The 14,461-nt window shown below is 46.5% G+C and overlaps 1 protein-coding gene and 1 pseudogene across 1 annotated transcript; both read right to left on the bottom strand.

The window, feature by feature from the left end:
- Positions 1-2,161: 2,161 nt before the first annotated feature.
- On the bottom strand, positions 2,162-3,104 carry LOC115078432 (annotated as a pseudogene).
- A 7,675-nt stretch (positions 3,105-10,779) lies between these two features.
- On the bottom strand, positions 10,780-11,718 carry LOC115078433 (olfactory receptor 1G1-like). Its single transcript, XM_029581347.1, has one exon. The coding sequence runs from the start codon at positions 11,716-11,718 to the stop codon at positions 10,780-10,782; it is 939 nt and encodes a 312-aa protein (XP_029437207.1).
- Between the last annotated feature and the right edge of the window lie 2,743 nt (positions 11,719-14,461).

The raw sequence follows: 14,461 nt of genomic DNA on the forward strand, positions 1-14,461 counted from the left end.
GGGCTTCTGGCTCTGGTACTTGTCAGGGTGTCTGGGGCTGGCTCTCGCCCCTCACCATTTCAGACTCCATGTCGCTCTCTGCAGCTGAGCAGGCACCTCATCTCTCTGCTCTCCGGCGACCTGTAGTCTTCTCCAGCATGAAAGAAATCAAACTGAAAGCCAGATTTGAACAATGATGGCTTTTAAATCCTATAAAGCTCCAGAGGATATGAGGATATGTTTGCATGATTAATATTTAACATTCCAGTTGTGAAAGCATGAAATTAATGTACACATTTATCCATTCCTGCACCTCATCCATTGTTCCTGTAAGGTTGTATCTGGCTGTCATTCGGGTAATGTTTGAATCTGTGATTCCTATATTTGAAAAAAAAATGTTTCCTTCTGTTTTCCCTCTGCAAATGATCTTTGGATAGAAATATTCACATTCAGCATTTCAACTAAAAGCACCAGGAAGATAACTACAGACAAAGACAATTAATTTCCTATTTCCAAATTAAGTTTCATGTCCAGCAGGAGGATTATCTGGGGCCGGAAGAAATGAACTTGGTCATCACATCTTTGGGGTCTTTCAATTAGTTGGAATTGGAAAAGGCTTTCAGCACATAACATATTTCTGCCTTTGCTGGGGTCTCTTTAACAACATATTTTGCCCAGTACTTAAATCTGACTCTTTATATATTGCATTGCATGGATGAACAGCACAGCGATGCCCTCTACCACTCTCCAGGACCCTGCTGCAGGCCACATAATAATGGAACATGGAACAAATAGATAATCAAGCAATGAGAGGCTCCTGATTTCCAAAATATCCCCCAAATCCCTTCCTTCATATCTGTATAAAGTTCTGAAATCCTCACCCCCAACATCAAGGCAAATCTCCCTCTGTCTCACCTCACCCCCGCTATGCTCAGTCCTGAATGGGGCTGCCAGAATGACAACAAAATTCAATTGCTTTGTCCTGGCTTCCTTCCATGGCTCCCAGTCTCTTTCTGATTTCAATTTCAAGCATTTCATAGCTTCCTTCAACGCCTCACATTCAGGATCCTACATACACCTCTGCTCTCTTCTATTTTGCTGTCGTGTCTTGGCTCACAGCATGGACTTTACCCCATCTACCCGTTTATTCCTAATCATCCTGCTTCTTCCATGCCATCTTACTCCCTGCTTCTCATCTCTGGATCACCCTCTCCTTCTCTCCTCACCAGGTATCTCTCTCTCCATCTAGAAAGCCTGCATCTTCACCCACCTCCATTCCTAAATCTTTTTCCAAATAAAGGACTTTGCTCCTTTTCACTGCCTCTCTCTCCAGCAGCACAGAAGCCTCCCTATGTTACAGATCATACCAGTAATAGGTGTTTAACCTCGCGTGCTTACCTTCAGGATAAGGGATGGGACGGCACCTGGTTATTCTCAGACATCAGAGGTACTTATAGAAACAGGAGGTTCCTCAGGGAAAGGATTCCTGAAGGATTCCTGAAGCTGTCATCATTAACTTATCATGTCATTAACATAATTAACTTGATTGTTTTTACGTTCGTTTCATTGAACCTGTTAGCTGTTTCATGTACTGTTATTTCCCTTGTAAACCGTTGTGAAGGCCAGCGCCAAACAACACTATATAAAAACAAATAAATAAATAAAATAACAGAGAACACTTGCAAAGTTATGAACTAACATTGTTTAGAGCATCGGGTCCAAACCTGTAACAACAATATAGCATCAAGATTAAAGGGTCTAAGTTATCCACAGGAGTGACCAAACCTCCAAAATGTGCGGGAAGAGTCTCCCATGAGCGATCAACACTATATCCTTCCTGATGAAAAGATTGACCTGTCCCAGGTGTGCTCAAAGCAAAAGAGCATTTGATTTCTCACAAGCATTTGCTTCTCTGAAAACTTGATTCTTTCATCATACTACTATACAATAAGAGATATTGTCATCTTTTTACAATGTATTTATTTTGATTTTATTGTCTATATTAAGTTGTGCTATTTCATTAAGTGTAACCAGCCGAGTACTTTGAATTGTGCAGGATATACATCCATTAAAAAAACCCAAAAACTATTAAATGAAGTTCAGTTTTTCATTGTCATTCAGAATTATCAAAGAAGGAACATTCATGCACACAATCTGCAGATTAAAGCACAGGAAATGTTCTTTAGGAAAATTGCTTTTTATTAAAATTGAAAACTGCTCTCAGGGCTTCTTTAACCTCTCTGTTTTTCAGGCTGTAAATCATGGGGTTAATCATAGGAACAAAAGCAGTGTACAACACAGCAAAGAGTTTATTTAGATCCAGGGACTGCTTGGATGTTGGTCTCACGTACAAACACATTGTAGTCACACAGAAAAGAATAATAATGGTGAGGTGGGAGGAACAGGTGGAGAAGGCCTTGCGTCTCCCCTCCTTGGAACGGATCCTTAGGATGGTGGAGATGATGTAGACGTAAGATGTCAGAATTGCAGAAAAGCAGGGCACTGCTACAAACCCACCCAAAATGTATGTTAGTCGATCAATGGTGGAGGTGCTGGTGCAGGAGAGTTGTAGCAGCACTGGGAGGTCACAGAAGAAATGGTCAATCTCATTGGACACACAATAAGAGAAATGAGAGAGAAGGACAGTGTATGCCATACAGACCAGAAACCCAAAGATCAAAGTGCCTGTGACCATCAGTACACAGATTCTCTGATTCATAATCACAGCATAACGCAGAGGGGTGACAGATCGCCACATAGCGGTCATAAGCCATGACCGTGAGCAGAAGAAATTCTTCACATATTAAAACCAAGAAAAAATACAGCTGTGTAAAACACCCCTTCACAGAAATCCTCTGCCTCTTCCTTAAGAAGATATCCAGCAGTTTGGGGAGAGTGACAGAGGTGGAGGTGATATCGAGGAAGGACAAGTTACAGAGGAAAAAGTACATGGGGGTGTGCAGGTGAGGGTCCAGGCACGTCAGGGCTATAATAGTGAGGTTCCCCATCAGGATGATCAGGTAAATCAGTAAGAACAGAAGGAAAAGGGGGATTTGTAGCTCTGGATATTCAGGAAACCCCAGAATGATGAATTCTGTCACTGTGGTGAGATTTTCCTCTTCCATTGAATTCTGGAAGAAGAAAAGCAAAATATGAAGTAACTATGAAATTTTCAGCTCATTTTCTGAACTCAAGTCCTGTGCGTGTAAAATATGTTTCCCACTGAGAAATACAGTATATCCATGTATATGTAGTATATTTAATTACATGAAAACAACATATTGAGTTCAACCTTCTTCAAAGAAACCACAAGTGATTAATTATTTGATGTAATTATTTATTATATGGAATACATGCATCATGGAAAGGTTTCCCAAACAGCTACGCCATCCTAAGACCAAGAACATTGTACTTCCTCTCTCCTGTCAGTCAGTGGAATAAAATCCACAACCTGTCTGTGAGGTTAGGCACTGATGTCTAAAGATGAATCCCTTCAACTGCACCTTCATGGTCTTCTCTGTGTGGAAAACTGAGATAAATCCAAGAGATGGGAGAGGACGTGCTTGAGGGAGTCGGATGATGATCGCGATGTTTTTAGACATCTCCACTGCTTTTTTTTTTCATTTAAGAATACTTTATTGATATGCTATGTGAGTACAATTCTATGTAAAAGGAAAAAACACAATAATTACATTAGTAAAAGATGCGTTGAACTAGTAAAACAGATCTATCATGGGACTTAAGGAGATGTAACCTGGATTGAATTAGGAATAATGTAGGTGAGTACTAATACATTTCATAGTCCAAATGGTTCACTCCTCGACTCTCTCTCACACACCCCTCCCCCTCCCCCACCCCTTGTCCACTAATGACTATGAATCCCCAGGTGTCTAATACCAGTGCTAGAACCATTTTCTTGGGTGGTTTCCCATAGGGAATTCTCAGAAAGAAAACATTTAGACCAATTGTTATCGGGGACCTCGTGGCCAATGTATTTTGACCATAAGCACTTAACTGTCTTCAGAGGGCCACAAGTCCTTCTGTTAGCAATTGGTATTGTAATGTGTGTGGACCCTTGCTGATGTGGTGAGGCCTTCACAGATAGACTGGACTAGGGCTTCACCTATACCAGCCCCTTTCCCTGCAGATTGAGCCATTGGGTTCAGGGAGGCAGCAGAACTAAGGCCATGGTCTCTATGGGGATAGTGTAGCAGAGACCCAGAGGCAGGCGGGAAAGCAAGGAGGGTGAGTCCAGGCAAGGGGTCAGATAACTTGTCACAGGGATTCAGAGAGCGAAATCTCCCGCTGAATATTCTGACCTAACGTTATCTGACACAAGTAAGTTCTGCTGGATAACTTAATAAGCTCACCTAACGTTATCTTTTTAATGTTAGTAGGATAACCTTAAACCTGTCCAGGTGTGTTCAAACATAGCTGGTTGGGCCTTATCCCCACTTCCCCACCTTGATAAAAAGAAAACTCAAACAGATGTGGGGCACAGTGCTGGATCTCCCCAAAAGATTAACCAAGGAGTCTGTCTGTCTCTGCCAATTTGGATAACTGGCTTTTGGACCTCCCCATATTCACAGAGGGGTAGATTTTCAGACGAGCGCGAACAGCCTACTTTTGTTTGCGCTCCAGGCGCAAACAAAGTACGCTGGATTTTAGTAGATACGCGCGTAGTCGCGCGTATCGGCTAAAATCCTGGATCGGCGCGCGCAAGGCTATCGATTTCGTATAGCCTGCGCGCGCCGAGCCGCGCAGCCTACCCCCGTTCCCTTCTAGGCCGCTCCGAAATCGGAGCGGCCTAGAAGGGAACTTTCCTTTGCCCTCCCCTCACCTTCCCCTCCCTTCCCCTACCTAACCCACCCGCCCGGCCCTGTCTAAACCCCCATCCTACCTTTGTCGGGGGATTTACGCCTCCCGGAGGGAGGCGTAAATCCCCGCGCGCGAGCGGGACTCCTGCGCGCCGGGCCGCGACCTGGGGGCGGGTACGGAGGGCGCGGCCACGCCCCCGGGCCGTAGCCACGCCCCCGTACCCGCCCCCAAAACGCTGCCGACACGCCCCCGAAACGCCGCGACGACCGGGCCCGCCCCCGACACGCCCCCCTCCGAGAACCCCGGGACTTACGCGAGTCCCGGGGCTCTGCGCGCGCCGGGAGGCCTATGTAAAATAGGCTTCCCGGCGCGCAGGGCCCTGCTCGCGTAAATCCACCCGGTTTTGGGCGGATTTACACGAGCAGGGCTCTGAAAATCCGCCCCAGAGAGCAGTACATGTAGGTGTGTATGTTGATTTTATATCCAGAAACCCATTAAAGATTCATCCCCATATGTACTGAGGCACAGCGGTACCCTCTGCTGCTGCCCACTGCTCCAGGCTGTGCTGCGCTGGTGCAGGCTACACTGCGACTATATGAAAATAATAGGACATGCATGAATACAGAATTAATGGAAACTGAATCTGACTTTATCCATATGTATGAGCAGCTGCTGATTCTCCAAATATCCCTAAAATGCATTTTGCTATATCTATACTGACTTCAGAAATCCTCACCCCCCTCCCTGGATATCTCCTGCTTTCCATACAGGAAACTCTCCAAGTGAGGTCGTCCTCTGTCTCACCTTACTCTGCTAAGCCCAGTCCTGAACATTGCTGCCAGAACAACCACTCCTCAGACGCCTCTCTCTCTCCACGTCAGGACTCCACATCATTACCCGCTCCTCTCTTCTCTCCAGGTAGAACACTTTACTCCCTCTTCCCTGTATCCCTCACACTCTGCCGCTCCTCACCTTCTGCATTCCATTCCACTTCACTATATCCCCTCCTTTGTCCCATTACACTGTAAGCTCTTGGCAAAGTTCCTCTGAAAGAGCTTTTTCTTCATTCCTGGCAGCCTCTCCATAACTTTCATATCCCGTTTTCTCTCTCTTATGAGCAGAGCACAGAAGCCCCTAACAATGCTTCAGATAAGAGGCAAGCTCAGGTAATACTAGGAATAAATGGTATAGGTAGAGTGCTTACCTCCAGGATGAGGGGTAGGACTGCACCAGCGCTGACCTGGCAATCCTCAGACATCAGAAGAACTTATTGGCACTGCGGGTCCCACTGGGAAAGGATCCCTGAGGTTCACATCAGCAAATCTTAACTTACAGGCAAAGACATAAAGTAACGTTGTTTTGAGCATTTGGTCTGAATATATGACACCAATATAGCATCGATTAAAGGGTCTAAGTTATCCATAGTGAGTGATGAAACCTCCAAAATGTGCAGGAAGGGTCTCCCGTGAGAGATCAACACTGACCTGCCCCAAGTGTGCTCTGCTCTTCTGCACCCCCATCTTCTTGTGAAGATCAATGCATAGTTGTGCCCCCTGCGTGGGCCAATGCCCGCGGCCTTCACCCGTTCCCTCCCAGGCCCCTCTGATTTCGGAGCAGCCTGGGAGGGAATGTCCTAACCCCGTAACCTCACCTCCCTTTCTTCTAACCCTGCTGCCCCCCCCCCCCCGACCTTTATTTTACCTCTTTCGCCTGCTGGCACACGATCCTCGGCCTCTGGCCCCACCCTGCCCGCTGGACCACCCCGCCCCTCCCCCCTTTTCGAAGCCCTGGCACTTAGACACATCCCAGGGCTTTAGGTGCGTTGCCGGCCCTTTGTAAAATAGGCCCGGCTTGCGTAACCCCATTTATGTGTTTCAAGGCGCTGCATTACCTTCCCTTTTTATAGCATTTCTGTATCTTGCCCACTACTGAACTTAGTCCGATGGGTCTGTAGTTGCCCGGCTCCTCTTTGTTGCCTCTTGTGCTCTTCTCCTGTCCCCCTGAAGCTCCCCTGATGATCAGAGCTGTGAAGCCTCCTTGGGCTCTTTTCACCATTAGGTTTTATTGCCGCAGACACGCTCACTGCTGTCTCTGTTGCACTGCTCGCTTACCTCTTTCACATTTATCAATGCCATTTTCCTGCCTCTCCTACCTCTAGCTCTGATTCTTGTCGAAAGCAGGAGCCGGCAGGAGAACGGAGGCCTCATCAGATGCTGAAAGCTTGTGAAGCTGAGCAGTCAGTGAGGAAAGGACAAAAAACCAGAGCCCAGGACCCAAAATGGGCAAGGGGGGAGGTGAGGGAATAGCAGAGGCAGAGCTGTCTTCTGATGCTTATCTAGGACCAACTATTTTATTATTTGCACGCTGGGATGTTATTTTGGTGTTTATCGGTTAAAACCTAAAATCCAAAACTGTACATGTAAACTATTGGCAAGGCCAGGGGCGGATTCCCACTGACGACCGGCCCGGGGATTCGCCGCCCAGGAGATACCACGTGGTCTGCCGAGCGAGGCTCTGTCACGGCTGCGCTCGGCAGACCACGTGACTAGAGCGACCGGCCCACCGGGGGATGCTCAATCCGCCCCTGGGCAAGGCAATAGCAACTCTGCTGCAATTAATTTCCTGTGACCAATTAGTTGTCCTTTCAGTAGCCAATCTGATTTCAAGTCATCTGCCAGCACCCTGGCTGTGAAGATTGGCAACGTCCTCAGTGTAAGGGGAGGTGCTGCTCTGATAGGGGGGAATGAGCTCTGCCTGTGAATTCCACAGAGGCTCCTAATGATGAGGATCCCAGTAATGCATCCCCACCCCATGACAAGGTGACCTTCAGAGGTCAGCAAGGTCAGCAAGCAGGCACTCAGTCTGCACAGGGTGAAGAGACTTTATATACATTGAAACCACTCACAGAATTATCATTATGATTAATAAACAGATTAAAAGCTTTTCATTCTTGTTATATTTTTCTGTGTCTTTGGTTCTATTCCCCAGGACTGTGTTCCAGCTATTTAAAAAAATAAATGAGCTTCTCCCCCAGGCACCCTTCCCTCCTTCTCTGGACAATCACATTCTCCCAGAAACCATTCCTCTAATGACACTTACATTTATCAAGGCATCTCCTTAAGACTTTCAGTCTAAATATGGTTTGGCCATTTCAGACCAACACATGAGATGAGAAAATGTGACACATGCTCTCCACTTTAGATATAATTTTATTAAAGATGCTCACATTATGAATGTACATAAAAGATAAAGGAATGGACAGTAAGTAGGGCTGAAGCCTTGACAACTATGCTTGCTGCTTTGACATTCACAGTTATTATAGAAAGAACATTCACACACAGCCTACAGGGTAGTGCACAGAAAATGTTTCATTGAGTTCAAGAAAACTTTTCAGGGCTTCTTTTACCTCTTTATTTTGCAAGCTGTAAATCACGGGATTTTCTTGCTTCTTAGGCAGTACAAGCAGATAAGAAGATAAGAAGTGCTGTGTTGGGCCAGACCAAACATTCATCAAGCCCAGCATCCTGTAGTCAATAATGGCCAGTCTGGGTCACCAGGAAGTAGGGATGTGAATCATGTGCCTGATCGTTTTAACAATCGGGTTCAGCTGGGAGGGGGGGGGGAGGGAAATCTGATTGTTAGAGATGTGAATTGGGATCAGTTCTGATTCCAATTCACATCACTAATTTTTTTTAGTGAGGCCCGCGCCGATAAAAAAACCCCCACCCGACCCTTTAAAATTACCCCCTTAGCCTCCCCCACTCTCCCGACCCCCCCCAAAACATTTTACACATACCTGGTGGTCCAGGGGGGCCGCGGGCAGCGATCTCCCGTTCCCAGGCCATCAGCTGCGCTAAAAAAAATGGCGCCGATGGCTCTTTGCCCTTACCATGTGACAGGGCAAAGGTAGCGCCGGCGCCATTTTGAATATTGGCAATATGGCCCCTGTGCAGGAGGTCGCTCCCGGATCCCCGCTGGACCCCCAGGGACTTTTGGCCAGCTTGGGGGGGCCTCCTCACCCCCACAAGACTTGCCAAAAGTCCAGCGGGGGTCTGGGAGCGACCTGCATTCGGGCCATATTGCCAATATTCAAAATGGCGCCGGCGCTACCTTTGCCCTCACTATGTCATAGAGGCTGACCATCAGCAACTCTTTCAGGATGGTTGTGATGTGGTCCCTCTTTTTGGAGTTAGTAAGGATGCGGGCGGAGGCATTCTGCAGGAGTGGAGAGGTTTGATAATCGAGGAGGGGAGGCCAAGTTACAGGGTGTTACAGTAGTCTAATTTGGAGAAAATAATAGCCTGGAGTACCATACGGAAATCAGAGCCATGTAGTAGGGCTCTAAGTTTTTTAATTGTGTGCAGTTTAAAATAGCAGTCCTTGAGAATTGAGTTTATGAATGGTTTTAGGGAAAGGTGATTATCGATGATGGTTACGAGGTTACGAGTATGGGATGAGAAGGTAGTCGGGGGGAGTAGAAGGGGGGATGATAGGGGAGGAATGGAAAGAAGAGATGATGATTAGCTCAGTTCTTTGGGGGTTTAGAGTGAGGTGCATGTCAGTTAGGAGTTGATTGATGGAAGACAAACATGAGTCCCAGGTTTGGAGAGCTTTCTGAAGTGAGTCTATAAATTGGAGTAACTTCTGCACAATGTTACAGAAATACCCCTTTCAATGTCCTGGTACCCCTGTGCCCTCCAGAAGTGAACCCAGTGTTCAAGGTGAGCTCTCACTAATGATCAGTGAAAGCACAGCGTTATCCCTTCCAGTGTGTCCATTGTCCTACATCTTTTTCTGTCATCTGCAAATGAGCATATTTCCCCCTGAAGTTCTTCATCAATGTAATTAAAAACATTAAAAAAAGAATGAATTTTGGTACCAAGCCCCGGGCTAACCCACTGGTCAGAACCTTCACCAGAGTTGTCTCCAATGACCACCACTCTCTATGCTACAATGCTCAACCAGTTCCTCACCCAATATTCTCCTGCCACACTGTCCACCTTCCTTCTGTGTGGAGCAGTATCACAAGCCTTACTGAACGCAAGTTAGGGAATACCTACCACCCCTCCCTGATCTACTACTTTTCTTACCTTATTAAGGTAAGATTGTATAATTAATTAATGTATTCTCCTTATTTTCATATCCCTAGTATTATTTCAATATAAACTATTAGCAAGCATATCAAATCCACTGCCCTCTCCAGCAACATCTTGATTTTAACTCAGCTGCCAATATCCTGGTAGAGAAGATCAATGCTGTCTCCGGCATTGGGGGGGGGGGGGGGGGAGGCTTTGCTTTGAAAGGGAGGAATGACCTTAGGATGTGATAAACTTCACAGCTCTTTCACAGAGGGTCCTGATGGGTTTCCTAATAATTCATCCCCACTCACTACAAGGTGACCTTCATAGAGCAGCAAGGTCAGGAAGCAAAGATTTACTAAGGGTTCTCCTCCACCCCAATTCTAAGAAACAATTGCTCAGGAAATCAGCCCAAAGTCTGGACAGGATGAAGGTAGTTTATTAGTTTTACCTTTACACATTGGAAGGTTACACAGATTTGTCATTTTTAAATGAGGTTCAATGTTTCATTGGCTTTTAGATTAATGAAAGAAGGGACATCTCTGCACCATCTGCAGATTAAAGCACAAAGGGTCTTGCTTATTCCACTAGGAATACATATGTTTTGTAAAATGCTTGATGTAAATTTGTACACTGCCTAGATCAAGTCATTTCTAATAAGCAGTTTATAAGAACTTTAAATCTGTATGGCACTCAGAAGAAACATTCATACAGCAGCAAAGTCAGGAAGCAGATATGAAGTCTGTGCATGGTTAATACAGGATTATCACTTTTACCTATATACATTGGAAGTTTACACAGAATTATTGATATTGAATGAAGTTCAGTTTTCAAAATTATTAAAGAAGGATCATTCACACACACACAACCCACAGATTAAAGCACAGAAAGTGATCTTTAGGCTTTAGGTGAATTGCTTTTTATTAAAATGAAAAGCTCCTTTCAGAGTTTCCTTTACCTCTCTGTTTTTTAGGCTGTAAATCATGGGGTTAATCATGGGAATCAAAGCAGTGTACAACAGAGCAAAGAGCTTATTTTGATCCAGTGACTGCATGGATGCTGGTCTCATGTACAAAGATAATATAGTCCCATAGAAGAGAATAATGACCGTGAGGTGGGAGGAGCAGGTGGAGAAGGCTTTGCGTCTCCCCTCTGCAGAACGGATCCTCAGGATGGTGGAGATGATGTAGATGTAAGATGTCAGAGTTGCAGCAAAGCAGGGCAGTCCTACAAACCCACCCATAACATATATTACACTTTCAAACATAGAAGTACTGGAGCAGGAGAGTTTTAGCAGTGCTGAGGGGTCACAGAAGAAATGGTCAATTGCATTGGACTTACAATAAGAAAGTTGGGGGAGAAGGACACCATTTGCTACAGGTACCAGAAAACCCAAAATCCAAGTGCCTGTGACCATCAGTACACCAAGTCTCTGATTCACAATCACAGCATAATGCAGGGGGTAGCACACAGCAACATAGCGGTCATAAGCCATGACTGTAAGCAGAAGAAATTCTTGACATGCTGTAACCATGAAAAAATATGCCTGTATAAAACACCCATTTGCAGAAATCCTCTGCCTCTTCCTTAAGATATCCAGCAGTTTGGGGAGAGTGACAGATGTGGAAGAAATATCAGCAAAGGACAAGTTACAGAGGAAAAAGTACATGGGTGTGTGCAGGCGAGGGTCCAGGCACGTCAGGGCTATAATAGTGAGGTTCCCCATCAGGACAATCAGATAAATTAGCAAAAAGAGAAGGAAAAGTGGGATTTGTAGGTCTGAAAATTCATGAAACCCCAGAAGGATAAATTCAGACACCGTGGTGATATTTTCTACTTCCATTGATTTCTGGGAGGAAATGAGATGGAAAAAAATGAAGTAAGTGAAACCCTCAGCTCATTCTCTGAACACTCAAGAGGTAATTTACAAAATGATTTATGCACTTAAAACTGGAATTTGCATCTGTAAATGCACTTTACCCCAGTAAGTGGATTTTGAAAATTGCTACAATATATGCCCTGGAATTGTTAATAGATTTTGCACACATTAGTGCACTATTAGCCCACAAATGGGCTTTTGAAAATTGCCACAATAGGATGTTACATTTACATAGGAAACTTATTTGAAAAGTACCTCCAAGTTGCTGTAGGTATGAAACATGTTCCTCACTGAGACATACAGAATATTCATGTCACGCTAATTATTTTATTATGTTGAAAGAACACAATGATTTCAATCTTCTTCAAAGATCCCATTTGGGTAATTATTTGATGTAATTATTTGTTATATGGATCACATGGATCATGAAAGATTTTTCAAATGTATACATCATCCTATGACCAAGAACATTGGACCACACCTCCCAAACACCAGTGGAGAAAATATTGTCAGTCAGTGACACAAAATGTACTCCTTGTCTGTAAGGTTGGGCAGTGATGACCAAAGTTGAATTCCTCCAACTTGACACTCATGGTCTTCTCTGTATGCTCTTCAGAAAATTGAAAGAAAGCCAAGAGCTGGGAGAGGATGTGGTTTCAGAAGCTGGATATGGATATTGATATTTTTAGTCATCTCCACTGCTTTTATTGTAGTGAATTACACCATCCTGCTGGAGAAACTGCATATGTTAGGATTTGAGGAAGCAATCATGAGATGGTTTACATCTTCTTTAGCTAATCACCAACAATAGGGAATGGACAGACTGAATAGACATTTATCACCTCCCCTTTGCCCCAAGGTTCAGCACTCCCATCTCTGCTGTTTAATAGGAAAATTAGTTTCTTACCTGATAATTTTCGTTCCTGTAGTACCAAGGATCAGTCCAGGACACCTGGGTTGTGACTCCGCACCAGTAGATGGAGACAGACTAAAACTTGTGGGCGGAGCCATATATGCCCCTGTGCCAGTCACAGCCCCTCAGTCATACGGAATGTCAAAGTAGAACATAACCAGAGAACCAAACTAGCTATTTAACCATAAAACGGGGAAGAACACCCCTACTGGAAATAGACTCCCCAAACGAGAGAGCGAACAAGCGGAACAGATTAATTTAAAACCATGAGCGGACTCTCCATTACTTCAGCGCAGCACTGCGGGCGGGATCCTGGACTGATCCTTGGTACTACAGGAACGAAAATTATCAGGTAAGAAACTAATTTTCCTTTCCCTGTACGTACCAGGATCAGTCCAGGACACCTGGGATGTACCAGAGCAAACCTACTGAGGGTGGGAAGCAGAGAGTCCCGCTCGGAGAATCCTCTCTCCAAAACCCCCGGGATCGGTAGCCCTGCCATCCAACCTGTAATGCCTGATAAAGGTATGCCACGATTTCCAGGTAGCCGCCCTGCAAATCTCTTGAGGCGACACCTGCGAAGCTTGAACCCGTAGGGAACTGCACGCTAGACCCTTGGCCAGCCCTGCCTGGAGGAACGCCAGAGTGTCGGAAACTGAAGCCGAAGTGGGGTCCACCCCACGCTGCACGCACCATTCCTCAAAGACCACCCAGACACGGACAGAAGCCAGAAAAGTCGACTGTTTCCTGGAACGCAGCACCGTAGCCACCACCGCATCATGCCGCGAGACAGAAGTGATCCGCATCCTCCAAACAGACGGGGCCCTGGCGGAGTAGGCCCGCCATTCCTTGGAGCCGAAGGGGCGCCGTTACATCCAGCTGGACCAGGTCTGCGAACCACGGCCGGCGCGGCCACTCCGGTGCCACCAAGATCACGTTGGTGGCACCGGAGTGCCACCAACGTGATCTTGGTGGCACTCCGGTTGGCCGGGTGCAACTCTATGCGCCGAAGAATCTTGCCGATCATCGGCCACGGGGGAAACACGTAGAGCAACACGTCCGTCAGGGAAGCACCAACGCATCGACGCCTTCTGCCCCCCGTCCTCGACGTCGGCTGTAAAGTCGCGGAGCCTTCGCATTGTGCCACGTGGCCATCAGGTCCATGTGGGGCACCCCCCCACGTGTCGCAAATGAGCCGCCTGAACGTTGTCGACTCCCGCAATGTGAGATGCTGCTATGTTGCTGAGATGCAGCTCCGACCAGGCCATCAAGCGTTGAGCTTCCTCCGCCACCTGGGGGCTCCTTGTCCCGCCCTGGCGGTTAATGTAAGCCACGGTGGTCGCATTGTCCGACAACACCCGGACTGCCTTTCCTCGCAGCAAGGGCAGGAAGCGTGGTAAAGCCAGACGGACCACTCTGGTCTCTAGGCGATTGATAGACCATTGGGCTTGCGACACTGACCATTTGCCCTGGACCGAACTCCCTAGGCAGACCACCCCCCAGCCGGAGAGGCTGGCGTCCATGGTGACCACTGTCCAGCCGGGTACCAGAAGGGAGACTCCCGAAGACAGATGACTGGAATCCAGCCACCACAGCAGGCTGGACCTCTCGTGTCCCGCTAGAGGAAGCGGTAGGCAGAAGTCCTCCAAGACCGGCTTCCAGCGGGCCAGCAACGAAGCCTGTAATGGTCGCAGGTGAGCAAACGCCCAGGGGACCAGCGCCAGCGTGGGAGCCATAGATCCAAGGACCGTACCAGCGGTCGACAGTAAACGCCGTACCTGAGACTGCAGTTTG

This window comes from Rhinatrema bivittatum, chromosome 16 (assembly GCF_901001135.1).
Source record: "Rhinatrema bivittatum chromosome 16, aRhiBiv1.1, whole genome shotgun sequence".
In the NCBI taxonomy this organism is placed as follows: Eukaryota; Metazoa; Chordata; class Amphibia; order Gymnophiona; family Rhinatrematidae; genus Rhinatrema; species Rhinatrema bivittatum.